Source organism: Hemitrygon akajei, chromosome 26 (genome assembly GCF_048418815.1).
Source record: "Hemitrygon akajei chromosome 26, sHemAka1.3, whole genome shotgun sequence".
In the NCBI taxonomy this organism is placed as follows: domain Eukaryota; kingdom Metazoa; phylum Chordata; class Chondrichthyes; order Myliobatiformes; family Dasyatidae; genus Hemitrygon; species Hemitrygon akajei.
Window position 1 is genome coordinate 27,843,080 of NC_133149.1, and position 26,626 is coordinate 27,869,705.

The 26,626-nt window shown below is 38.6% G+C and overlaps 1 protein-coding gene across 9 annotated transcripts in view; it reads left to right on the top strand.

Annotated features, from left to right (window-relative positions):
- The window catches only part of opcml (opioid binding protein/cell adhesion molecule-like), a 2,143,861-nt gene that overhangs the window by 1,131,149 nt on the left and 986,086 nt on the right, over window positions 1–26,626 (top strand). For 2 of the 9 annotated variants that reach the window (XM_073029744.1, XM_073029748.1), the window contains exon 1: window positions 23,072–23,757. In XM_073029744.1, coding sequence (XP_072885845.1) covers window positions 23,546–23,757 — 212 coding nt within the window. In that variant the 5' untranslated portion in view covers window positions 23,072–23,545. Of the gene's footprint in view, window positions 1–22,734; window positions 22,848–23,069; window positions 23,758–26,626 lie in introns of those variants that run through there. The other 7 variants (XM_073029747.1, XM_073029752.1, XM_073029746.1 and 4 more) reach the window with 6 other exon arrangements.

Here is a 26,626-nt window from a genome sequence, read left to right on the forward strand (position 1 = left end):
TGCCTTCCCCCCCAAGCACAATTTCACACAATTTATAACATTGATCATTACAGGAAATACAAAGTATTATAATTACGTGAGATAATACTGTTTTAGAATAGATTCGATCACATGCTAAGATACAATTAGATATAAAATCATTATTGGTTAGTTATAATTATTTCTGCCAAGGCCAGCATGGATACAATCTCAGTTCCTTATGTTGACACCTGCCTCTACTCTACTACGTTCTACAACACCCCTCCCCCCATGTTGTCCTTCCCCTATTTAGTTATGTTATACCTCAAAAATGCTTTGTGCTACCAGATAATTCTTTATTTAGACCTATGTCTAACACTATTAGGGAACACTGTCTGGTACATCACTTGTTGCTAGGTAAGGTTCCCTTTTTGGCTGTACAGCAACCAACATAAGGTACCTATAAGGTAATTGATCATAAGCTAATCATACCCCTTAATCCATTCCCCCATTTACCTATCCTTCTACCTAAGTTTACCTTTCCCTTCATCATTCCCCCCTTTTATCATTCCATGATAACCAACTACACGGGGGTTGAAAAGGACATCATCATCAGAACACACAATAATTATTACAATGAGAGCAAACAACCTGTGCAGTAAATAAGCCACCCAAGATCCTCCTAGCAACCACCCTATCCAGCCCTCTCCTTCCTTGGAACCTTGCTTGAAGTCATCCAATTGTTTCTTAATAGACTGAATGGCATGGGTTACATTGCAGGACTCATCAATAACATGGATGATGCATTTGTCTCCAACTATGGCACAGACCCCTCCCTGCTGGGCCAGCTGATAATCCACAGCATACCTCAAGCAGCCTGGGTATGGATGTGTAGAGTTTGCATTTTCCAGGTGCTTTAGTTTATTGCCTCAGACAGGCTGGTTGGTAGGTTCCTGCAAAGCAACCCACATGAAAATGCATAGAAGGAGAAGGAGACTTGGAATTGATGAGCATGATGGAGAGAATAAGTTACAGGGAAGTGAATGGAGGAACAGGATTGATGGGATTGCTCTAATAGCTGGCATGGACTTGATATGCTGAGTAACCTCCTTTAATATAATTCAATAAGATCCTGGGTAACACACCACTTTTCTTTTATACTCAGACAACCTACTGCTCTTCTATTTTGACACCATATTATTAAGATTGTACCTTTCCAAAAATGGTCTTGTAAAATCTCACTGATAGTGAATGGACTGTTATTTTCTCCTGATGGGTAGGACTTTGGAGATGCTCTTGATTCATACATTCCATTGAGCTACTGTTATGATATATCAGACTCCAGGGATATAGTTTTAATGCATTATCTTGAACAACCATCATCAGTGATTGGGAAATAAACTAACAATGTGGTACCAATGAACAACATTTCCTTGCAGGTGCATACTCCAATGTATAATTTATGTGTGTTGGCATCTTATCACTTTGTGTGATTAATTGTTATTGAGGACCATGTCAAAAATCTGTTTTACCATTTTCAATCAATGCAAAGGAAATTATAGTACCTAAGAAATATTAAATTCAATATGATCCTTGGTAATGCCTCATTATTTACACTTAGACTACCTGCTGGTGTTATATTTCCACACTATGTCACAATAGTTGTAGCTTTCACAGCATAGAATTTGTGTTTAATAAATTAAAGATATACAACATTGTATCACTTATTTGACTCCTTCTTAAACCTCCAAGTGTTACAAAAGGATTAAGAGCTTATAACCATTTCACGATTCAATGTTCAACTAAAGGGGTAACACATCACCTCCTTACAGGTGATGTCCATGTCATCTGTGAGGATTCTGTACATCCTCCCCATGGAACGTGTTTTTTTCCAGGTGCTCCAGTTTCCTCCCACAGACCAAAGGTGTACCAGTTGGTAGATTAATTGGTTATCACATATTGTCCTGTGATTAGGCTAGCGTTGCAGGGGTGATGGGCTCAAAGGGCCGGAATGGCCTACTCTGCGCTGTATTGCTAAATAAAAATTAATAAATAAATAAACATTATAGAGTCTGGTCTAAATGGTGGTTCTGACAATATTCACCATTAGTTATGTACAATTTCAATCAAATGCAAACATGCAGTTAAAAGCAAGAACACGTACATTGTGGTAAATAATGAGAAGATCCTAGCAAATTTCGACCGATGTACCATGGAGAGCATTCTAACTGGTTGCATCACTGTCTGGTATGGAGAGGTCATTGCACAGGATTATAAAAGGCTTCACAGAGTTATAGACTTAGCCAGCTACGTCATGGATACAAGCCTTCACATCTTCAAGGACATCTTCAAAAGGTGTTGCCTCAAGAAGGTGGCATTCATCATGAAGGACCTTCACCATCTGGGACATGTCTTCTTTTCATTAATCCCATCAGGGAGGAGGTACAGGAGCCTAAAGACCCTTACACTATGGTTTACGAACAGCTTCTTCCCCTCTGCCATCAGATTTCTGAACAGTTCATGAACGTTACCTTGCATTCCTCTTTTACACTATCTGACACCTCATTCAAGCCCTGTTAAATCTGAACTCAAACCTGCCGTAGGAAGTTTGAGCTTGCTAATTTCAGTCCAAGTAACCTTAATAGCAAGTTAGGTATTGTTTTGTCCCAGGCAATCCAACTATCACAGACAATAATCTTTTACAAGCATAATATATCATGTTTTAATCATTGTCAGGAATTTTAAAAATTATAGATGTCTTAATTATATATTTTCTCTCTTTATTGTCTTTCACTAATTCCAGTTTCACTTCCTGTTTCAAATTCTGCATTCATCAACATTACTGTTTGATTAATGAGGCACCCGATTGATTAACCAGTTCACATGGGTGCTCTTTGCCTGGTGGGTAGTCTTTTTGGACACTTGTAACATATGGAGTCTACCACCTTCAACAAACCCATCTTCATTGCGCTTACATGAGACAGTATTTTGTATACCTATTGATACTTAAGCAGGGCTTTTGCTGACAATATGACAAACATTTCACCAATAAAATGTTCAGCTAATGGGCACATTTTCTCCAGGCTGCAAGTGCTCATATATAAATTCACTTACAGAAAACTTGCTGTTTTACAGAGAGGCTTCAAGGCAACATAGTAAATGGGCAAGGTCATGGAAAATGAAAAATAATATGGGAAAAATGTGGAGTCATTCAGTTTGGCATAACTAAGTGGAAATGAGGAGAGACTGATGATATTTTGGTGTTCAGAGGGAACTGATGACATTGTCCATCTGGAATGCCCTTGCATTGTGAATAGTGCAAAGTTTAACAAGTTTGATTCCAAAAGTGACAGAACTTCTATTTCTGGACAAATTAAACTTACTCAAATTTTGAAAAATGAGAAGTGCTCATTAAAATATACAAAATTCTTCATGGACTTGATTTGATAGATATTGAGTTGTCTTACTTGCCTGTATGTGTATGGACTGTGTATGTGTGTGGGTGAGTCGGTAGGAAGGGGCTTTTTTTGCTGTTTTTGTTTTTATGTTTCTGCTGCCAAGCGTTGTGGACATGCTATGTTAGCGCTGGAATGTGTGGTGACACTTGTGGGTTGCCCCCAGCACATCCTCAGGTGTGTTGGTTGTTTACACAGACAGCACATTTCACTGAATGTTTTGCCGTACACGTGATGAATAAATTTCAATCTTGCTTGGGCCGTTCATGACAAAGGTGTGAAGAAATTTCTTCACCAAAACCACTGTAAACCTTTGAAATTTTCTACTCCAGAGAGGTTTGGAGTCACTGAGTAGATTCAAGCAGAGATCATAATAGACAGTAGTCTATTCGGTATCTATCACAAACTGCATAAAGAAGTGCTTATTTTGATCAGGTTTGTCTAGAACATTATTAGTTACTTTTTTCAGGAGTTTTATCTAAATATCTCAATAATCAAGACTGACAGTTACAGTCAAGTGCAAGATCTGAATGTTACAAGATGTCTAATAAACACTTTTCAACACTGAGAGAATAAGCAAAACTATTTAAAAAGTGATACATCAAGTGGCTGGCAAGGTTTCTGAAAACTGTTCAAATCAACTTACCAGCTGATTTGATTTACAGGAAGTTCATGGAGTGATGCTTTCACTGTGTGGGAAAACATGCTGTATGCCACAGGGAAATGTGAATGAAATACACAAAGTATGAAGACTTGCACTAATTAACAAATTCTAATTGATAGCACGTTTTTAAAACGGATACGATTGTATTACATTTTGCAGATGGACAATGATGACTTTCTGACATAAAAGCACTTTTAGGAAATTTGAAAACAAAATTAATTCTTGTTGTATCTGTCACTTATTTTATATTCAAGAGAAGAGGTAAGAGCAGTGTTATGCAGATATCTTATTGTAGAATCTTGCTGTTTACTTTTATAATGGGACGATTTGGAACAGACTTCAACAATTGACAATAGCATTCAGTGTGATTGCAACAGGAGTATAGACGAGAAAATCACACACAACTCATTTATTGTTTAACTTGGAATAGTCTCTCTTAGAATGATTGCAGATGGATGTTTTTCTATGATTAGTACATACTCGTTAATTTCCAGGCTGCATGTTTGGAAATAGTTGAAACCATTTGGAAATAATGTCCAGGTAGCAATAGTTTTTAAAAAAATATGATTCAAACTACTCATGCAAACATTAAAAACAGAAAGAACGCAACATTTCAGATGCATGCCTCTTGCCATCCAAGTTAAAGAACAATATTACTCATTCTTAATATTAGCCTTAAGTAGATATTTATCAGTGACAAGCATTGATAATAATTTATAACCAAATAACCACATCTTATTAAAGCAAACATAGAAATTAAAAGCAGTTGGTTACTCAGTCCCTCAAGCCTGTGGCTTCATTTAATAAGCTGATAGTTGATCTGATTGTAACCAAAGCTCTACATTCCCATGCATCTACGTTAATACTTCACCATCTTGTTTATTAAGAATGTATCCACCTTTGCCTTAAGGATATTCAAGGACTTTATTTCCACCATTTGTGAATAAAATATATGAAGTATGAAGTGCTGAAGACTTGCACTAATTAACAAATCCTAATTTTCTGAGAGAAAGCAGGTACACATTTTTGCTGTCTTAAATGGGTGACACCTTAATTTTAAACAAAGGCCTCCAGATTCAGATAGTTCCAAAAGAAGAAATATCTTCTTCATGGCTATTCTGTTGAGGTTCCTCTTGATGATTCAATTAAGTCTCTTCTGATTGTTCTAAATTCCAGCAGTTACAAACTAGCCTATCCAAACCTTTGATCATTCCAGGCATTCATTTACCAAACTTTACCTGAAGTTGTTCACATTCTTAATATTTTATTCTTTATAAAAAAAAAAGCCAATACTGTATGCAACAGTCCGGATGAGGTGTCTCCAATGCACTTTGTCACTGAAGCATAACCTCCCTACTCCTGCATTAAATCCCCTTTGCAATAAACAATAGTTCTAATTATTTGCTGCACCTTCATGCCAGACTTTTGTAAATTGCACACATGGCCTATTTGCACTTCAGAACTCTACATACCTCCTCCACGATTATCCTCAACATTGATGCCCCACAAGGCTGTGACCTCAGCTCCCTAATTTACTCCCTTTACACTCACTACCACATGGCCAACCATCTGCAATTTTTTTGCAGATAATACCATCACCCAACCTCAGATGAGTTGGAGTACAGGAAAAAGATAGAGAGCCTTATGGCACGGTGTCATGGTAACAACCTCTCCCTCAATGTTTGCCAAACAAAAGATGGTCATTGACTTCAGGAAGGGAGTTGGTGCACGTGCTCCTGTTTAAGTCAACAGTGCTGAGTTTGAGAGTGAAAACCACCAATAGCTTATCCTAGTCTAACCACATTGATGTCATGACCAAGAAAGCTCGCCAATGCCTCTACTTCCTCGGAGGCTGAAGAGATTTGGCATGACCCCATTGACCATTATCAATTTTTATTGATGCACTAAAGAAAGCATTTATCTGGATGCACAATCATTTGCGATGGCAGCTACTCTGTATATGACTGCAATAAATTGCAGAGAACTGCGGACACCATTCAGCACATCATGGAAGCCAGCTTTCCTTCAATGGATTCTGTGTACACTTCTCGCTGCCTCATTAAAGCAGCCAGTGTCGTCAAAGACTCTCACCCACCCCAGACATTCTCTCTTCTCCTCCCCTCCCATCGAGCAGAAGGTACAAGAGCCTGAAAGCACGTAACACTGTGCTCAAGGACTGAGTTACAAGACAATACAGCAGTTCTCTAGTAGATAAGATGGAGTCTTGACCTCTCAAACCACCTTGCCATGACCATGCACCCTACTGTCTACTGCACTGCACTTTTTTTTGTAACTATAACACTATATTCTGTACTCTGGTATTGTTTATCCTTGTTTGCACTATTGTAATGGATTGAACTGCACAAATGGCTTACAAGACATGCTTTTAACTATGCCTCAGTACTCATGGCAATCATAAACCAATGTGACAATTCTCTCACTTTTTAGTTGATATACAGCACCTTTTGTTTTTTTTCTGCCAAAATTAGTAACTTCATATTTTCCCCAGTTATACTCCATTTGACAGATCTTCAGTTATCTACATCAATTTGTGATCATATTTTGCAACATTTTCTGCCATCAGCAAATTTAAACAACCACACTCTTGATGTCTTCTTCCAAATTATTAATACAATTGTCAAAATTTGAGTTGCAAACATTGATCCCTGTGACACACAGCTTACTACATCCTACCATGTATTACCATCCAGAAAAGACCCTGTTGTGCCTACTCCCTGTTTTCTCTTCATCAGCTGATCCTCTATTCATGCCTATATATTACCATCTACCCATGAGGTTTTACTTCCCATAATAAATTTCAATGGAGCATTTTATTGAATGCCTTCTGGAAATGTAAGTGCATTAATCAGCTCCCCTTTATCCTTCAAGTGTGTTATCATACACATTTTGATTTGGTTGTTGATTATCTATCATACCTGCGGTATTGTTGTTACAAAAATATTTATGATTTTTAGGATAATATTTTATCAAGTTCATCACTATGAGTTTGAAAGCCAGATTTAATTATTTCGTTTGTCTGCCAAAGACAGTTGACATTATTAAGGCTATCTTTTTCTCCCATTTTTTTCCCTTACTTCTGAGGCCTTTGATTTTTCAGGTATCTTGCCCATGGCTTTTTCATGATTGTGTGATCTAAACCAGAGAGGGTTGGCACATCATCTGAAAATAGAAGACATCAGTATCATGTTTAACCAATTCTCAAATGAAACAACATGGACAATGTTCCTGCAGGGTTACCAGATACTAATAAGAGCAGGAACCATGATTGTTCATCCCTCCATAGCCCAGAGATGCTGTGCCCAGTTTTGCCACTGCAATTACTGAGGTAAACTATTCAACATAGCCTGCTGAGTTTCATGGCAGCGCTGTGTAGTAGCAAACCTGCAGTGAAGCATTAGGGAAATCAGCCACCAGAGTTTATTTTGAAACAAAATTGCATTACCTTGCAAGTACTGTGCTCCTTCAATAACATTCCCTGGCAAATGGATTAACTTCAGATTTGTTTCCACAACTTATATAGTTATCTCTCTTTTTAATCATTCTATGTCTGCCCCATACTGAGAGAGAGTGAATCTTATCCATTATGCTGATGTCCAAACTCAAGCTGGATCTCAGATGAATAGTGATAGTTCATACTTTTGTGTGCACGATGCTCAGAGCAACTTCTTCAATGGTGGGGTTTTGAAAACAATATGATTTAGTTAGCTCTATTAAAATAACAGCACTTAAACGTTAAGATTCCAGAGCTTTTAAGGTTTGAAATTGATCTGTCCTTGCAATTGGTAATGGCTTCCAAGATTTTTATCATATTCATTATTCACATATGTACCCATCCAAAAAGCAGCATCAGTTCAATGCCAAATCCAATTCGACAGGACAATTGACTTCATACCTGATGTGACACAAACTAAAAGTTCTGGAAAGAAATGAAATTGGGCATAAATAGGACAACAATGCGATAGTTAAGAAGCCGATCAAATCAAATTAAAAATATTAAGGACAAGTCGAATAAGATAAGACAACTATCTTAAACTAAATGGAAATGTTGCAAAATAATTGAACCAAGATAAGAGAAGTAACTACGTGTGCACTTGCTACAGTTAAGCTAGTTTAGATGATAAACGAATAACTCAGAAATGATCTGTTTTCCCTGAACAGTATACGAGTTTAAAAAATAGAGTGTCAAGAGTGGGAAGGGAAGTCATGAGTAACTAGAAAACTGTGGATTGATGGTCAGTATTCCACAAAGCAGGCACCCAGCTTGCACATGGGTCCCCCCAGTGTAAAGCACATATTAAACTTCAGATACAAAATATTGATATGCCTGTTGGAGCCTTGGATGGTGGGAAGAGAGGAGATGAGCATCATTATTAAGAGCAGAAAATGGTCATTCATCAGGCCTGTTCATTTACTTCAGCTCCATTTTCTAGTTACACATTCGTCCAGCTGAAGAAATTTGTCTTCATCTTAGTCCTAACTGGTGTATTCCATTTTGTGAGAGCCCTAATTCCAGAATCCATCGACTGGGGAAACACAAAAAAACAAATCTAGTTGAATGTTTGCCTGAGAAGGTGCTGCAACACACACAAAATACTGGAGGAACTCATCTATGGAAAAGAGCACAGTCAATGCTTTGGGCCGAAACCCAGTCCTGCTGAAGGGTTCTGGCCCGGAACGTTGACTGTACACTTTTCCATAGACGCTGCCTGGCCTGCTGAGTTCCTCCAGCCTTTTGTGTGTGTTGCTCAGATTTGCAGCATCCGCAGATTTTCTCTTGTTTGTGGAAGGTGCTGCAAGAATAGGTTATAGTATTTGGTGGGTGTGTGGGTGGGGAGTGGGGAGGTTGAGGATTGGACTATGGTGTAGAGGGAATGGCTCCTTCAGAATTCTGAAATGGATGGGAATAGAATATGTGTTCCATTGGGAATGCTTGAATCAGCATAAGTAAAGGCTTCCAGACCAGAAAATGACATTAAAAGGATATGTTATATTGAACTGATTAGGGAAGGTTTGGCTATTAAAATAATAAAGAGCAATCTTTTGACAATTTTCAATGCAACCACAGGTAGCTCAAGTAATTTAATAAGCACATTTCCTCAGGCAAAATAATCTGTATAATGTGATGATTAACCCTCTGCAGTCCAAGAATTTAAGACAATCAAGGCTATAGAGGTCTTCAACTGACTTGCTGTAAGACATTTTGGCTTTGTTGGAATATTATTGAGTTCACTGATCAAATTTAATTTTGAAGTAATGTGTGATTTTGGTCAGATTTGCAACAGATAGATACTGAAATAAAGCTTATAAAATAATCTTGTTTCAGATATTGCACCCAATAGGAACTTTAATCAATTTAAGAATCATTGCACAAGTAGATGCAATTTCAGATGACTGGAGTTTGGAAAATGTAGACTTGAAATTGTCATTCAATGGAAACCAATTAGTTCACTACTAACAAATAGTTTATTCAGCAACTGAAGGAAAAGGTCTAATTTCATTTTCTGAAAGTCATCAGCTAAGAGATGAAAATTTGAAGTTTTAAGCTCAGTTTTACATGAATAGATCTGTGGAGCTTATAAAGTAGATTGAATGATGCTCTGTTCAATCATGTTGAGAGCAAAAAGCCATTTTGTTTTATTCTGCTGGCTAAGCTGGATAGGTATTAACATTGGCCTGCATTTTAAAGGCTACATGGTTAATGCTTCTTACTAAATGCAGCTGAAGATCAATTTGTGCCTGAAGTTTGCTTGCTAAATAAAATTTAGAGTAAGCGATATTGAAATGTTTCAGCCCTAAGTTATTAGATAAATTGGCTACTCTGAATTGTCCACCCCCTACAAAGGTGACTCGTAGGAGAAATGGAGGGGTGCGGGAGTGTTAATGGCATATGTGAGGAAATAGGTTATAAGGAAATAATTGAGGTAACGTGATAGTTCTGCTACCTGGTATAAACTCGATGAGCAAAATGGCCTCCTTCCCTGTGGTAGGCACAGAAAATTGGTCATAATGGATTGATTTTCTCTCATTCCAAATTTAAAATTTTGAAATGAAAGCAATTAAATAAACACTATATGTATCAGCTGCTAAAATACAAAAAATAGATTACACTTGACCAACAATCGCTTTTGCTATTTGACCATCCAGCCAATTTGAACAAATAGAAATTCAGTTTCCAATTCATGAAACAAGTTCCCTGCTTTACTTCATGTTCCACTGGACTTGGTGACTCATTTTTGTTTTGTTTCTAACTTGAATAATAACAACTTTGACAATAAATATGTTGCTTTCCCGATGTTGCACAGAAATATCATCCAAGATGCTATGTTCATATAAACTTCGGAATTTGAGATCCATGCTCTTCTGATGCAGAAATTAATTAACTAACAAGAAACAGCTAACTGTGGCATTTCAATCACAAACAAGAGTGTTGACTTTGATATTTGTAATTTGGCTCATGGTTCTGAAATGTTAACGTTCTTATTAGATTTTAACATTAGTTTGAAATATTAATGAATTTGTGATAGGATTTATGTTGTATTTTAAATCAGTTATCAACTGTTCCTGTGCAATAATTAGTAATTGGTTTATTATTGTTACACGTACTGAAGTATAGTGAAAAACTTTGGTTTACATGCCATGCAAAAAGATCATTTCACCAAATCAGTACATCAAAGTAGTACAAGAGAAAAGCAATAACAGAATATAATGTTAAAATTACAGAGAAACTATAGTGCAGGCAGACATTAAGGCTCAAAGCCATGCTGAGTTGGATTACAAGGTCAAGAGTCTAACTTACTATATAGAAGGTCTATCCAACTGTCTTATAACAGTGGGATCGAATCTGTCTTAGAGCCTGTGATACAGGCTTTTGTATCTTCTGCCTGATGGAACAGGGGAGAAGGGAGAATGCCCAGTGTGGGAAGAGTCTTTGTGCTGGCTATTTTCCAAAGTAACATTTTTACCTTTAGATATCAGAAGGAACCATTGCAGGAACACTTTATCCAGAAATAGTGTGCACTCAGTAAGGTGTGCTTGGAGCACTCAGTAAGATAAGCTAGGAGGGTGGACAGGACAGCAGAGATGCCCCCTCCCCCATAAAAAACACAAGGCCCCAGATGTTGCAGGTTTCTTTAGTTAAATATGGGACACTCAGTTCTCCTCTCCATCTCCAGGGTGGGTGACATCAGAAACTACAAGTCCAACTGTGAATCTTCACTATGGTTTAGCGTGAACGGGCAATTAAAGTGCATCATTTGGGTAGATTGGCAACAGGAGACTAGCCATTTCCTTGAGTGGGATCAAGGAATTGGCAGTGGGGTATTAGATTTGGAAAGGTGGTGGTGGGCAGCTCCTAGGTGTTATGGAGAAAGACTCCCATCTTTATGGGGAGGATAGCAGGGTTAGAAATCAATGGCAGAAATGTCGTCATTGAGGTCCAGACTGGTGATCAGGGAGAGGGATGGGATAGTGTTGAATGGTGCAATGTGCAGAGTTCAGTTATTTTCTTTACTGGCAGGTATCATGTTCGGTGCTGTGGAGTAGCCGTGGCAGGTCAAAATTCCCTTGCCCTTCTCCAAAAGGAGGGTTGCACAGGATCATCTCATGCACCTCAATGCACAAATTGTGAAAGAGTAATAAGAATAGATGATGCAGGCAAACGCTCAGCTGAATTTTCCAACTGACAGGAAACAAATGGAAATGGTTATAATTAGCTTTCAAATTGCATAACATTGGAAGTAAACAATGTTATGTAATTGTGTTTCTTGGAATAAATCTTTTATTTACAGTGCTATTGAATCTTTTGTAAAATGGTTACAGTGGTATAATTACTACTGATTTGATCTGTTAGTTTTGGAAACTTAAACGGAGTAACAACTAAGCAAAGATCTACAGAACATTACACTTAAAGCGTTCACAGATTTTTGAGGTTAATTTTATTCAAAATAAAAATCCAAATCCTTATTCAAATCTCTAAATATTTCAGAGCTTTGCAGAATCAGGTGGGAAACCCTGTGCACATGCTACGTATGTTCTGATTTAGCGGAATTATAATTCCCTTCTCTGGAATACAAAATGTGCAAACCATTTGCCCTTTGTATTCCGGTGCAAGTGCATTTCTTCCCCTTTCTTTTTAACATCAGTGACTGTAGTAGTTCACTGTTTCTCTAGTCCAAATTAAACACTTGGTAAGAAGGCCCACTGACAAATCTATCCTGCAAATCATATCATACTTTTTACTCCCCTTCCTGGACTTCCATACTTGTATATCATTCAGATAATTTGTGAACAAAGCTGTCGATGTACCTACATTATTAATTTGGTAAGTCACTGCCAATTGTATTTGCTTAAATATTTAAAAAACCCTTTGAGCTGTTTTTTTTTCCAATGAGACTTCAAAAAAAATTAATTATTTTTTGTCCAGAGTCTTTATCTTTGTTCCTCTCACAACAAGACCTGGTAGTTTGGCCCTGGTCTTCACTAAACAGAATTATGAAACTCAGATAATTTTCTTCAGTGGACAAGTTTCCACTGGGAACTGATGTAACTTTCTTCAACTCATTTCACTAGGGGCCATTAAATGCTTTCAGACAGAATATAACCATATGGTTTTGAAAGAAAGCCCCCCCCCCAATGGCTTTTATGGGGTTAGCTCTAAATGTGTAGTCTAAGGCTGCAAGCTTAAATCCATTGATTTGGAGTACAGTTTTATCATCTGATATCACCCTTGTACTCTCCAGAGGTAGGTTGCTTTAGTTCTTCCTTTAGATATTCCTGAATTGATTAATTATAGTAACAATAATTCGGTTGTTCTGAAGATCCTGATTTCTTTCTTTTCAACCATGTTTAGAGTTGGAATGACATTGTTAGGAAGATTCTGCTTTCGGCAGGATTTTGCAACATATACAGTAGAGCAACCAGACCTGTGCTGTAAAAATACCCCTCTCATGGGAGAGCTGCAAGCAATATCCTGAGCTCTATTTCACAGGATTCTGTTGTCCTGTATGTAACCTTAGAAAGCATTTTCACAAAGCGCAAAGTAGCTTTTTTTTTCTTTGTGTTTTAAATGTTCTATTTCTCAAAACGATACCCTTGCTTTGTGAAAAGGAACAAACATGTGTGCAGTACTCTTGATGCGCTCTCATCCGACTCCACCAGCCCTGCAAAAGAAATTAATTCTTGCAAGCCTAACTTCTTGCAGTATCTGCATGCTGATTCCAATGATTCAAATACAAAGGTACCAAAATCCTTCAGCAGATAAACATTTCCTTGAACTTCATCTGTTAAGAAAATATTATGTTTTACTGTTCTTCCTACTAAAGCCAGATACTGTATCTGCACATTATACTTCAGCTACTACTTTCACCTGACATTTCTTTAGAATCAGGTTTAATATCACGGGCGTATCTCATGAAATATGTTGTTTTGCAGCAGCGGTACATTGTAATACATAATAATAAAAACTACAAATTACAATAAGTATATATTATAAAAGAAAATTAAATAAGTAGTGTAAAAAGAGAGGAAAAACACACTGGGGTAGTGTTCATGGGTTAGTTGTCCTTTCAGAACTTTGATGGCTGAGGGGAAGAAGCTGCTCCTGAAATGTTGGGTGTGTATCTTCAGGCTCCTGTACCTCCTCCTTGGTGGTAGCAATGAGAAGAGGGCATGCCATGGGTGCTGGGGGTCCTTAATGATGGATGTTGCCTTTTACAACCTTTATGTGTCCTCCCTGTGACTTACCTTCCCACCTAGCTTTGCACCATCAGCACACTTGGATACATTATACTCACTTCCCTCATTTAAATCATTGATATAGACTGTTGGTGGTTAAGGCTCAAGCATTGATTCCCAGGGCAGGCTCTGGTGTTACCTGTGAACCGATTAGTGAATACTAATACAGAACTTCAAATGAAGGCTCTGCTCAAGTCCTGGTCTATTAGAACGAAGCTTGATTCATTCATGTATTTGCTTAAGAAGCATTCAGTGGCATTCGGAAGGTTGAGGAGATCTATTTGAAACTTAACAGACACCAAAAGGCTTGATAGTCTGGACATGGACAGAATACTTCCATGATAAAGTTCTAGGATCTGAGGGCACAGCCATAGAATAAAGTGACATCCCGTTTGAAATGAGATGAGAAGGAATTTCTTCAGTAAGAGGATGCTGAATCCATACCATGAAGGACAATTCATTGGATGCATTTAAGTCAGAGATTAACACATTTTTGATTGGTTAATTAAGTGGTATGGGGAGAAGGTGGAAGAATGAGGTTGAGGAATAAAATCAGGCATGATTCAATGGCAGAGCAAACTTGATGGGTCAAATGGCCTAATTCTGCTCCTATTTTCTATTGTCTTCTGAACTATACAGTAGAATTTAATGTTTAAGATACCTGTTAGAAAAGAAAACAAAAAGATTTGAAACACATCACAAAAGAGTATTTACATTAGGATGTTGTGAATATTGTTCTTTGAGTTAAACACAGAAGTCATTGGGCACACCAGATCTCTCAATGCACTGTAAAAGTGGTGAAAGCAAATTAGCATCACAACAGTTGAAATATAATAATGCATAAATGAACATGTTACAAAATGGAGGATAATCACAAATTATGTTATAAAATGGAAATCTAACTAGATATTCCAGGATTTGATCACATTTCATTTCCAGCTTCTCACAGATAAAACTGACGTTTCCTTACCTGCAATGAGGCAGTGTGAACTGGACAACCAAGGTCAAAGAATACAGGATTCTTGTTCTTGTTCCAGAACAGAGAACAGATTGTCTGCTTTGCATCAAAGAGAACCCTAGAGATGTCTATCAGCTGTCCATGCTGTAGAACCATCCCTATATTTATATAACATCAGGTTGGGTATGGATAAAAATTGTGCATACCCAATTGTTAATAGTATTGGCTGGTAATAAATTGGGAAGAATTGGAAAAGTGTACAATAAAGGATTTTTCTCCTCTGTGGAACTGCTTGCTTGAGGCTTTCAGTGACTAAACCTTTGGCACTTGAAATGGACCTGGGTCCCATGTGATTCTTCCATCACTCTTTCCACTAATGGTACCGTAAATTGTTGTTCAATATTTGATGATGTGATTGAGTTCAAATTGTTGGCTAGGTCCTGCTCTTTGAATAATGTTTACTGATTTTTAATACAGATCTATTGGACTAGGATGTGTGGAGCACAATTTTCATATTTAACGATGATGCAAAACTTAGAGGTGAAAAGTATAAGATTTCAAAGACTGGTGAAATGGGTGGAGAGGTCATGGATGAAAATGAATGCTGATAAATGCAATTTTATGATGTTTGGTATGGGCAGGGGAAAGAGGCAATGCAGAATGGAGTGCAAAATTCTAAACAAGCGGTACAAAAACACAGAGATCTAGGGTATACAGAACATAGAACATTCCAACACAGAAATGACCATTTGGTCCAGAAAGTTGTGTTGACCTATATAAACCTACTCCACAATCAATCTAATCCCTCAATCTATATATGCACAGTCATTGATAGAAGAGTTAGAGAAAGTGATCAGTAAAAGCAAATGAGATTCTCAGTGTTATAAATAGGACATTGAATTCAAGTGCAAAGAACTTGCACAACTTGTACAAACATAATCACTACCTCAGCTTTGTAAATGAGTATAGTAACACCAGGAATACTTTGCACTCTAATGGGCTTTTTTTATTGCATTTTTTGTTGTTTAATTTTCTATGATTTATTTTCACTTTATGTTTTTCTTGTGAATGTTGTATTTCTAATGCTATGTGCCTGTTATGTTACTGCAAGTAAATTTTTCATGAGTGAATATGACCCTAAACTTGGCTTGACTTGTCATGATAACCTTTATGAAATGCCAGCTTGGCCAAAGCTAGAGCATTGGGTTTGGTTCTGTGCTTCAAACCTCAGCGAAAATGTAAATTCTTTGTAGGTGGGACAGAAGAGGTTCCCTAAAATCATTCCAATGATGAAAGATGTCCTTTATGTAGATTAACTGGAAAAGCTGAGGAACAGAGAAGTTTGTGAAGGGATTTGATGAAGATGTTAATATTATGATGGACCTTGACAGTGAGAGATTATTCCAATGGTAATAGAAATAAATCTTGTTGGTCAGAGGATCAAGAGTCAAGACTTGGAAGCACAGAATAAAAGTGATTGGCAAAAGAACAAAAGGTGGCATGAGGGGAAGCAAAAAACATTGAGGTTCAGGAGAATGATTCGATAGAAACAGTCAAAATGGAGCTGGATAGCTATGTAAAAGGAAATAATTTGTTAGGCCACGGAGAGAGGGCAGCGAAGTGAAGCTAACTGGGTTGCTTTTAGATAGAGATGGTATAGGCTTGACTGGCCCAATGGCCTTCTTCCTTGTTATGATTCTGTGATATTTACCGATCCAACCTCAAATTCAGTTCAACATAATTGAACTCTGACAATGCATGATTGCCCGGAAAATATGTTTGGGCATCAGACTAAATTGTGATCCAACATCTACAGCAGGAATTAAGTACCTTGATAAGCTCACTGCCCTAGAAATTCCTTTACATAATTCCCTTAAAACAAAACAGAACAGTGGTGTTGAAAATTAGCATTTTCAGACAATATTGGACATGTTTCTGGATGACTTCATGCTCATCTGGAAATTCAACTCCAACCTTGTCAACAGGATTTTTATTTGAACTAGCACATTTTTTTCCAGCATAAAATTTCCCCAAATGACCTCTCAATAGGACACTGCTTATGTCACCAGCATTATTTTCAACCTCACTGGTCTGAAAAACACAGTAATAATTTACTCACTCTGAGACCCCGGAAACTGGCTATTTCAAAGACAGACATTCAAACACTCTTCATTAAGAGCTGTGACTCGAACAGACTCATGCATGTGCCTGGAATGTGTTGCCTATAGAGTTCAAGGTCAAGGTCACTCTCAGCTTCTTTGTCTCAGGATAATTCTAGGCTGCTGTTGACAGTCTCTGCTAGATCTCACAGCTGCTCACTGCTAAGTATGTTAGAAGGGTTGCTCCAACTCCATATGCAAGAGTTGCATTTGCTTTTCCTTCACACAGGCACAGAGAGCAGCCTGCTAGTGCAGTCGGCTTCATTAAACTGCAGGGAATTATTACCCGTATCTGTAGCCTTATCCTTAGAGAAAAATTTAGGCAATCTCCTGTGAGGGGTATCTGGCTGTAGCCCTTTCAAAAATGCACTTCTCACCAGTGTTGACTATTTTTATGGTCTGTCTAGGTCCGTCCAATCTGAAGAATCGATCCTTCAAGTAGCAATACTTCCCTGGATCTAGGAGAGTGCTGATTGAATTGTAGCCTGCCTTTTAAGAGCTGGTTGCCAAGGTTACAGCTGTGAGACTAATGCTGGCATCTGTGAGATCCTGCGTTGGATCTGTTGTTTCACAAGCGCTAAAACTGAGATGGCATGGCATAACTGAGAGAAACCCAACAACATTATTTTTGTGAACCTTGAAGGGCGAAGGAATGATGGACAGAGGGAATGGAGGAATCTGGGTATGCAGGTTCAAAGACCCATAAAGGTGACAGTGCAGAAAGATAATATGGTTAAGAAGGCAGGTGGAATACTGCCCTTGATTACTCAAGGCATTGAGCACAAGAGCAGGGAGATTATGTTCCAACTTTATAAAATGTTGGTCAGACTTCAGCTGGAGTGCTGCATGTCATTCTGATCACCGCATATAGCGATATCTGACAAAGCTGGGGTGGGTGCAGAAGAGATTCACCAGGATGTTTCCTGGGATGGAGCATTTACGATTTACATCAACGATTTAGATGAAGGCATTGAGAATAACATCAAGTTTGCTGATGATACTAAGCTGGGTGGCAGTGTGACATGTGATGAGGATGTTAGGAGAATTCAGGGTGACTTGGATAGGCTGGGTGAGTGGGCAGATACTTGGCAGATGATGTTTAATGTGAATAAGTGTGAGGTTATCCACTTTGGGAGTAAGAACAGGAAGGCAGATTATTATCTGAATGGTGTAGAGTTAGGTAAGGGAGAAATACAAAGAGATCTAGGAATCCTTGTTCATCAGTCACTGAAGGTGAATGAGCAAGTGCAGCAGGCAGTGAAGAGGGCTAATGGGATGTTGGCCTTTATTACAAGGGGAATTGAGTACAAGAGCAAGGAAATCCTCTTGCATTTGTACAGGGCCCTGGTGAGACCACACCTGGAGTATTGTGTACAGTTTTGGTCTCCAGGGTTAAGGAAGGACATCCTGGCTGTAGAGGAAGTGCAGCGTAGATTCACAAGGTTAATTCCTGGGATGTCCGGACTGTCTTACGCAGAGAGGTTAGAGAGACTGGGCTTGCACATGCTGGAATTAAGGAGATTGAGAGGGGATCTGATTGAAACATATAAGATTATTAAGGGATTGGACAAGATAGAGGCAGGAAATATGTTACAGATGCTGGGAGAGTCCAGTACCAGAGGGCATGGTTTGAGAATAAGGGGTAGGTCATTTAGGACAGAGTTAAGGAAAAACTTTTTCTCCCAGAGAATTGTGGGGGTCTGGAATGCACTGCCTCGGAAGGTAGTGGAGGCCAATTCTCTGGATGCTTTCAAGAAGGAGCTAGATAGGTATCTTATGGATAGGGGAATCAAGGGATATGGGGACAAGGCAGGAACCGGGTATTGATAGTAATTGATCAGCCATGATCTCAGAATGGTGGTGCAGGCTCGAAGGGCCGAATGGTCTACTTCTGCACCTATTGTCTATTGTCTATTTAAGCTGGGAGGAAACACTGGAGAGCTGAGGTCTGTTCTCAATGCATCAGAGGAGGTTAAGAGAGTTACCTGCTGTTTACCCCTCATAAAATTATGAGTATCGATTGGGAGAATAGGGTAGATGCACACGTGGTCATTTGATGGCGTGGTAAATCGATTGAGCCTCCTACATCACAGAGCACTTTTTTGGGGTGCAGGCTTTCGAGAGCACATCTTTTTCATCTTGGCAGCCCTAATTCGTAGCTCCCACACTGTAGATTACCCAGCAAGTTACTAACATGACTCAGTAAAAATGTATAATCATACTGTCATTCTTGCTCTGCACATCGTAACAGCCCTTACCCAAAGGAGTACTGAGTTCATGGATTTAGAGTAAGGGGTAAGAGATTCAGAGGGGGAACTGGGGGGGGGGGGTCATTTCTCACCCAGAGAGTGTTGAATACTTGATGCACACTGGCGGATTAAAATGGTGGAAATAGAGCTAATGTCATCATTTCAGAAGTGTTCGGAGGCACGGTTAAGTCACAGAGATATAGAAGGCCACCAGTCATTTGCGGGAAGATGGGATTAATATGGATGGGTGCTCGCTGATCACTGTGGATGTGATGAGACTAAATGACCTGTCTCCATGCTGTATTTCTCCATGAGTCTATCAAATATCATGCTGTTTATTGGATTTTTAAGAATAAATTACAATGAGAGACAATGTATCTTTAAACCATTAAAATGAGGTTAAAACAATTTCTAAGCTACTGTCTCGTTATATAGGTCATTCTTGTTACATAGTTTACTTACACAACTTGTGGGCAGACTTTTGTCCTAAGCTAATGATGCTAAACATAACATATACTAGCAATTGACATTGCACTTAATTTTGGAATAAAATTGGATTTTGGAAGGGGCCAAGGTGTTTTGTTTCACTGACCAAGCACGGTTTAGTTTTCTATTAACCATTTACAGAGAAAACATTAAAAAGAGACACAGAGACATTGAAACGATAGCAAAGATAATTGCCCAGATATTGCAGTCAGCATCAATTGACAGCACTTCCCACCGATAATGATAATAAATAAGACTTTCCTTACCCTCAGTAATCTTTCCAGTGTCAACTTGAACAGGATGCTGGGAGATTTTCCCACGGCTTGCCCTTTAGCACTATGTTGTTTCTTTAATCATGTCTGTGCCTTAGCTGTAGAGAGATAATTTGATGTGATAGATTAGGGAGATGATTATTTAAAGATAGCAAGTTGATAGCAAGATAACACCGTGTTCCTGCAGTAGAAGTCAACAAAATCAAAATGGAAGTTTTACTTAACAATCTAAGCAACAATGAACTGCTCTCTATTCCTATATTACTACATATCTTTTTTTGTCCATGCTATCTCAATTCATATTGCTTCTGTTCAGGCCATCAGTAGTTACTGATACTACTAAATTCTGGTCTGGAATGACCTACTGGTACCCACGGAACATTATCCCTGTCACTCAACAAACCTGGAGATTTAAGGCAGAAACACAAATTGGTTTACTTAAAAGGAGCATCAAAAAAAGTTTTGAAAGGCAAATCTTTTAGTTATATTCTGACGAGTTAATGCTGGTATGTTCATAAGTATTATGCACCAGCATGATCATAATTAAATTTTCAAGTCTATTTTATTTTAAAGTACTTCTTAAAATAATCAATGTGGAATTTTAATTGGGGAAGAAAAGAAGAGGTTGGAATTATTCTTAAAATACTGTTATATCAAGAATATAAAATAATGTGTAACTATGTATTAGTTTTGACTGAGGTATCTAATTTAGCTGAAGGTGTGCACTCTAGCACACTGTTGCTTTGGCCCCCAGGTCATTATACTTCTGTTTTGAAGGAATTTGAGCAAAAACTTTGGGCAGATGGGCTCGTCAACCGTGGTTGGCAGTTCACCTAGGAGGAGGAAAACTCTGATTTCAAACCTCTGCTGCCTTGCAGCTATACATGGGGAAACTTTGGGAATAAACCCCGAGGGAAAATCTTCAGTTGGAGTCCTTAAGGCAGTCCTACGTTGAGTTCAACCTTGACTGGCAACTCCTGCAACAGCACTGCTGCCAAACCATTTCGGTCTCTGACGTTCATTTGGATTCATCAGCTGCATGGAGAGGGGGAGCCAGCTACATGAGCAACAGCTCGCTCTCAATATCGTACTGCCATGGTTCAATACTGGCTTGCGTGGACTACGAGGATGCAATAGATATGGTCAACCCCGATCAACAGTGGGCCTACTTTGAGCAAAAAACATTAGATACTCTATCTATATGTTCACAGGATTCACTGGTTCGCAATTATGATTAATAGGGATTGCCAGAAGATACCGAGCAGCAAACAAACTGAATGAAAGTCACATATTTCCATTTAATCTCTATAACGTTAAAACACCTAATGAAATATGAAACTATCTTTTCCATTCTTTAAAGTGGAGTTGGGGATGTGGAGCTATAATAGAAGGAATTGAAGGCAAATCTTTCTAGTCGACTTAATTGACTATTGCATTTAGATGATTTGTGACATTTTTACTGTTTGTCACGAAAACTAATAATCAAATTAAATGAAATGCAAGAAATTTACATTATATTGTAGCCACATATCTGTGGTACCTGTAAAGTCTGCCATTGTCGGTTCTTCACTACAGAATCAATTTTCAACTGGCAATGGATGACTTATACTGGCAAGCTGGAATCACACTCTCACAGCCAGGAGAGAGTGCTACGCATGCATGCTGCCTACTAGTAACAAGAATGTGATTCTGTCTCTGAAGAATAAATGACTAAAGTGCCCAGGCAGGATTGTCCACACATTTGCATTCTACTTCATAAGGTCTGTGTTTCAGCATGTTGAATGTGGAACTGGTTCAATGGAGTGAATATTAAAACCTAACGAACACTGCTCTGAAGTCATACTTCAGGAAGCCTAACCGAGATCATCTCATATTGCTGTATTCAGGGTCAGGGCCTGCATTTAACCCCTCACTTCGCCTTCCTCTGAAATATCAACTACCTTGCACCAGTGCAATTGTGATAACCCAAAATATTTTAAATGCTGTGTATAAAAGTTTGTCAAAGTAATTCAAAATTAACCATTCTCCAAATAAAAACTCAGTGCCCAAAATATCACACCATCTTTTATTGTTACCGGGAGTTGTATGGTACATAATTTTCTGAAGGCTTGCCTCTGGCAGGAATAACATTTGAGCACTGCTACCATCATAATTAAATGCACCTTGTATTCCTTTTTTACTTTTTCTTTGGTGAAGTTCTGTTTCCACACGAATGGATGCATAGGAATTTGCAGGGAAAGGTGACTCATAGAATGTCAAAGTCGTTATTGGACTCTTATTTATAGTGTTTAGAACATATTTATAAATAGTGGCTCTGGCAGGTGTGTTAGTTAGAGTTCTATAGGGTGCAATAGCCTACATAGCAATGTACAGACGTTTAACAAAAACGATCATTGTTAGAGAGGACTGATCAAAAATCCCAGTAAGTCTTAACAGTATTTGCTATTGGATTAGGGGAGATAAGAGGTTGTCCATAATGATAAACCCAGTGAGGGCTCTGAGTTAAGATTTACTGACTTCATTTCGATTGTATCTCATGTCAATGTCCTTCCTTATTAACTCTATTACAGACGTAAAGAAAGGAGCCCCGTAGTGCAAAACTCGGAAAGACTGCAATTACTCTCATGACAAACTTAAGCTGCTGGACCCCAGTATTATCGACAAGCAGGATAATTGTGAAATTGCGATTTACACGTTCATCAAGCATATCAATGTGTTAGCAATGCAAGATAAAGCAAGGGTTAAAAATCACTGCCGGCTCTGGTAGCGAGAGAGTTTAAAATGGATTCAATCCTATACAAATCGCTGCTGCTCAGAACAACCGCTCTCAGCAGACGCCGAGCAGTGATAGCAAATGACTTTATCGCTGCCCGTCGTAACACTATCTTGGAATGTAAGATTTTGTTTTAATCACTGCTGGTTGTTTGCTACTCCAATACTATTGGAGGACTGAATGTGCCAATGATTGTATTTGTGTATAAAGAGAGTGTTTGTTTTGCCTTTTTCCCCTATAAAACTATAAACACTTGGATTAATTGACTCCCTGTTGTACAGGAGTCATGGGGAGGTGGAAGGAAAGGGGTTACCTGCTGTCCATACCAGTGTAACTTCAGTGTGTTGGTCACTGAGGGAGGCGGCTGCCGAGTGACGATGCTGGATGGGAAGGACTTTGTAGCGCTGCTGAGGCAGTAACCGAGAAGGAACGCAGCAGCGTCCAACTGCTTCTTGTCATCTCTCTCCCTCTCTCTGAACACATTTTTTTTGGCTCGGACTGCATTGCATTTACAGCAGCTTGTTTCACCCCCCCCCCCCTTCAAAAAAGAGAATCCTTTTAACAATCTCGACTTTTTTTTGCCTCTTGTAATCCTCTTGGCGATTTGAGACGCGAAGCAAACCGAGCACTTGTACACAGTTTGGATACAGACAGGCAGATCTATTTTTCAGGGGTTTTTGGAACAGATTTATCTTGTTGGATTTCCCCCCCCCCCCCTTTTTTTGGTCGCTTGGAGTTTTGCCTGCACCAGGTTGCCGTTTGTGGAAGTGTTTTTTTTCTTGTGTGTGCTTGCGTTGGAGGCTCGGCTCGGACTCGCTATGCGGCTGTGTGTGGTGTTCTCTCCGGCCAGAATGGGATCTGGCCCCGGCTCTCAACTGACGGGCTTTTACCCCGGCAGGTGGCTCATATTACTCGCGCTCAGGTTACTTTTCCTTGTGCCTGCAGGGGAGCCGGTCGGGCGCAGTGACAGCAACATCCCCAAAGCAATGGACAACGTGACGGTGAGGCAAGGCGAGAACGCCGTTCTCAGGTAGGAGACAACTCCATCCCGTGTGTTTCCGACCACGGAACCGTTGTATTAAAATAATTGCATGCAAAGTTTGATACCTTGTCACTTAAATTCTCTCACTGCTTATATTACATATTGCTTCGTCTACTTAAAGAGAGCATTGTATGCGTTTTCATATGTAGTTCTGTAGTCGATTTGCCGGATTAATATTAATGGTTGGGTTTACTGGTGAATCCCTGCCGGGAAGGAAGGGATTATGTGCACGTTAGATAGCTTTCTTTTTCCCAGGAATTCGGCTCTAGTTTTGGGCATTGCTCAGACTTCTTGGGAAGCGCCTCCGGAACAACGGCTGCCCTGTAAAACTGGTATTTTGCTCACTTTATCTTCCAGCTCCTGACTGCGATCGCCGCTATTTTCCTTTGATGTTAATGATATTAATTAGTTATCCGGAATCGCGGCGTGTATATGTGTGAATCTTTCACCGGTTAGAGTCAGATAATTTATTTACACTTTTCTCACATTCTTGGACAGCGTCCAAAGTGCTGTCTCCCGCCTTATTTGCAACCTCGTTGATGCTTATGGGTTTTCTTAAGTTTCCTGGAGGGTCGGCAGTGGGCGGGGTGAGAAAAAAAATTAACTCCCCCACCCCCTCCGGCAAGTTTTCCAAAATTATGTTAATGCTCTGAAAGTCTGAACAAGAGGATCATACTTGAAGAATATCGAGTTATTTCAGTAAAGGAGAAATGGAGAAATGCATTTGTGCCTTTTTAAGAGATTTAAGTAATGTAGTTATTTTCTAATGTTATTACAGTTCCAAGCCAAAATGTTATTACTGTAATTTATTCTTCGTCAGAGAGAATCAGTCAGTCGTTAAGTTGTTTGGAAAAGACTGCAGCCCTTTAAATAAAAGCTAACACTGTTGTTGTAGTCAGAAATGTTTGGATATCCATCTTTGTGAGAATGGTATCAATAGGCCAATTTGTATATATTGGCCTGCACTATGTAGCCTCAGTGCAGAACACTCCCTCAGTTCACTGTTATTGATTTTATTAATGTAATCCTTCTCAGAACAGCCATATTGACACAGAGGCACCCTTTGAATGATAGTATTTCTGAAAAATTATTATTCTTAATGTTATGTGATAGTAGCAATAGTCGTGACAGCATATAATGTTATTAATGCATTGACTTATAGGGTATTGGCTTGAGTATCTCAATATAATTGAGGAAAAGATTCCAAGCTTGTAATTTTAAGTAGTTTATCTGATTCCATTTTCAATAGTTAGTAGTCTGTGAGGAACTTGGAATTTGTAACAAGATAATTACCATTTAATGTAGCTTTTATTAGGCAGCATAATATTTATGATTATTTTGTCACTAATATTTAGATTTCTTGACTAGTACAGGTCTGCAGGGAAATTATTGCGATTTTGGTTTTCAGTTTATAAATCAATTACTCCTACATGTAATCTTTATTGATCATAAATGGATTCACAAGGAGTAATATCAACTTGTTTGATAACTGAATATATTCCTTTTACTTCAGAAGGATATTACATCAGATTCAGATTTTATTTATTATATGTACATGGAAATGCACAGTGAATTGTGGTCTTTGTGTTAACAACCAGCACACTCAAGGATGTGCTGGGGGCAGCTGGCAAGTGTCCCCACACATTCCAGCACCAACACACGTCCACAATGTTCATTAGAACAACACAAGCAGCAGCAACAACAAGACAACAGGAAAACAAGCCTCTTTTGGCCTCACTCGTTCACCCACTCATTCACCCATGCGGGCCTCCTATGTAACTTCCAAATTGAGACAAACTCAACAATCGTACATAAGCAAAAAGTGGCTCTTTTTGTGGTATCACACCATAGGAAAATATTTAAGATGGGAGTTTGTTCTGTCGTTGCTTACGGGTTACAATTCACTTCCAGCAGGATGCAGATTCAATTCAGCTGTTTCCACTTTATGCAAACAAAGGATATGGGTAATATATGGTTATTCAATAAATAATTTGTAGGATCTGCTGAGCATTGATGCCCATTTCTATGCACTTCCATCCAAAGATTCCTTGAACAGCTCTGCAGTGTTTCAAAATTGTACATGCAGTTATTGTGGTCACAAAGTCATCTTAGGTCCTGCATGCCAATTGGATCACCCTCCCAGCAGAACCTTTCAACACCATAAGATTATTTCTGATAATTGACTAACATTCCTGTGCATTCAACACATTAGGTAACAATCAATTTCATAACAATGGTGGCAGAAATATCATTAATTATGAAATAACCAAATGGTAGTTGATCTCTTTCTGAATTGTCTCTAATCTGGCTACACTGTATTGTTTGGTGGAATACAATTGTCATTATATAATGGGACCATTGCAATTCAAGAGAATAGTAGCAATGGTCTCTATTGAATGGAAATACTATTGTTCCATATGTGGATGCCTGATCAAGCTTTGTTAATTCAAGATGTTGACAAAATTTCAATTGCAGAAAGATGAATATCCCATCAAATTTTTACAAGCAATTCCAATGATAAAAACATGGGTATCCAAAGGTCTTTTATTTGGTTCAAAAAATCTGTCCACTAACCACAGCCCAATCACACTGTGAGCAATGGAGGATTACCCTTATGGGTGTTTCTATTACTGACACTAAGCTGCCAAATCCTATTATATTTTGCAGCAGTGTGATGTTAAAGATGTTGTTGCATGAATATCAATTGTCTAATGTGATCTTGCTAAGTGTTTGAGTCCTGAGGTAAAGCTTGTTTCAGCATTCTGCCTCAGTCAGGGAACTTTCATGAATTCTTGAGCAGGCTTTATATGAGGAAGCACAAATTAATTCACCTACTGTTTATTTTGCTAAAATTATA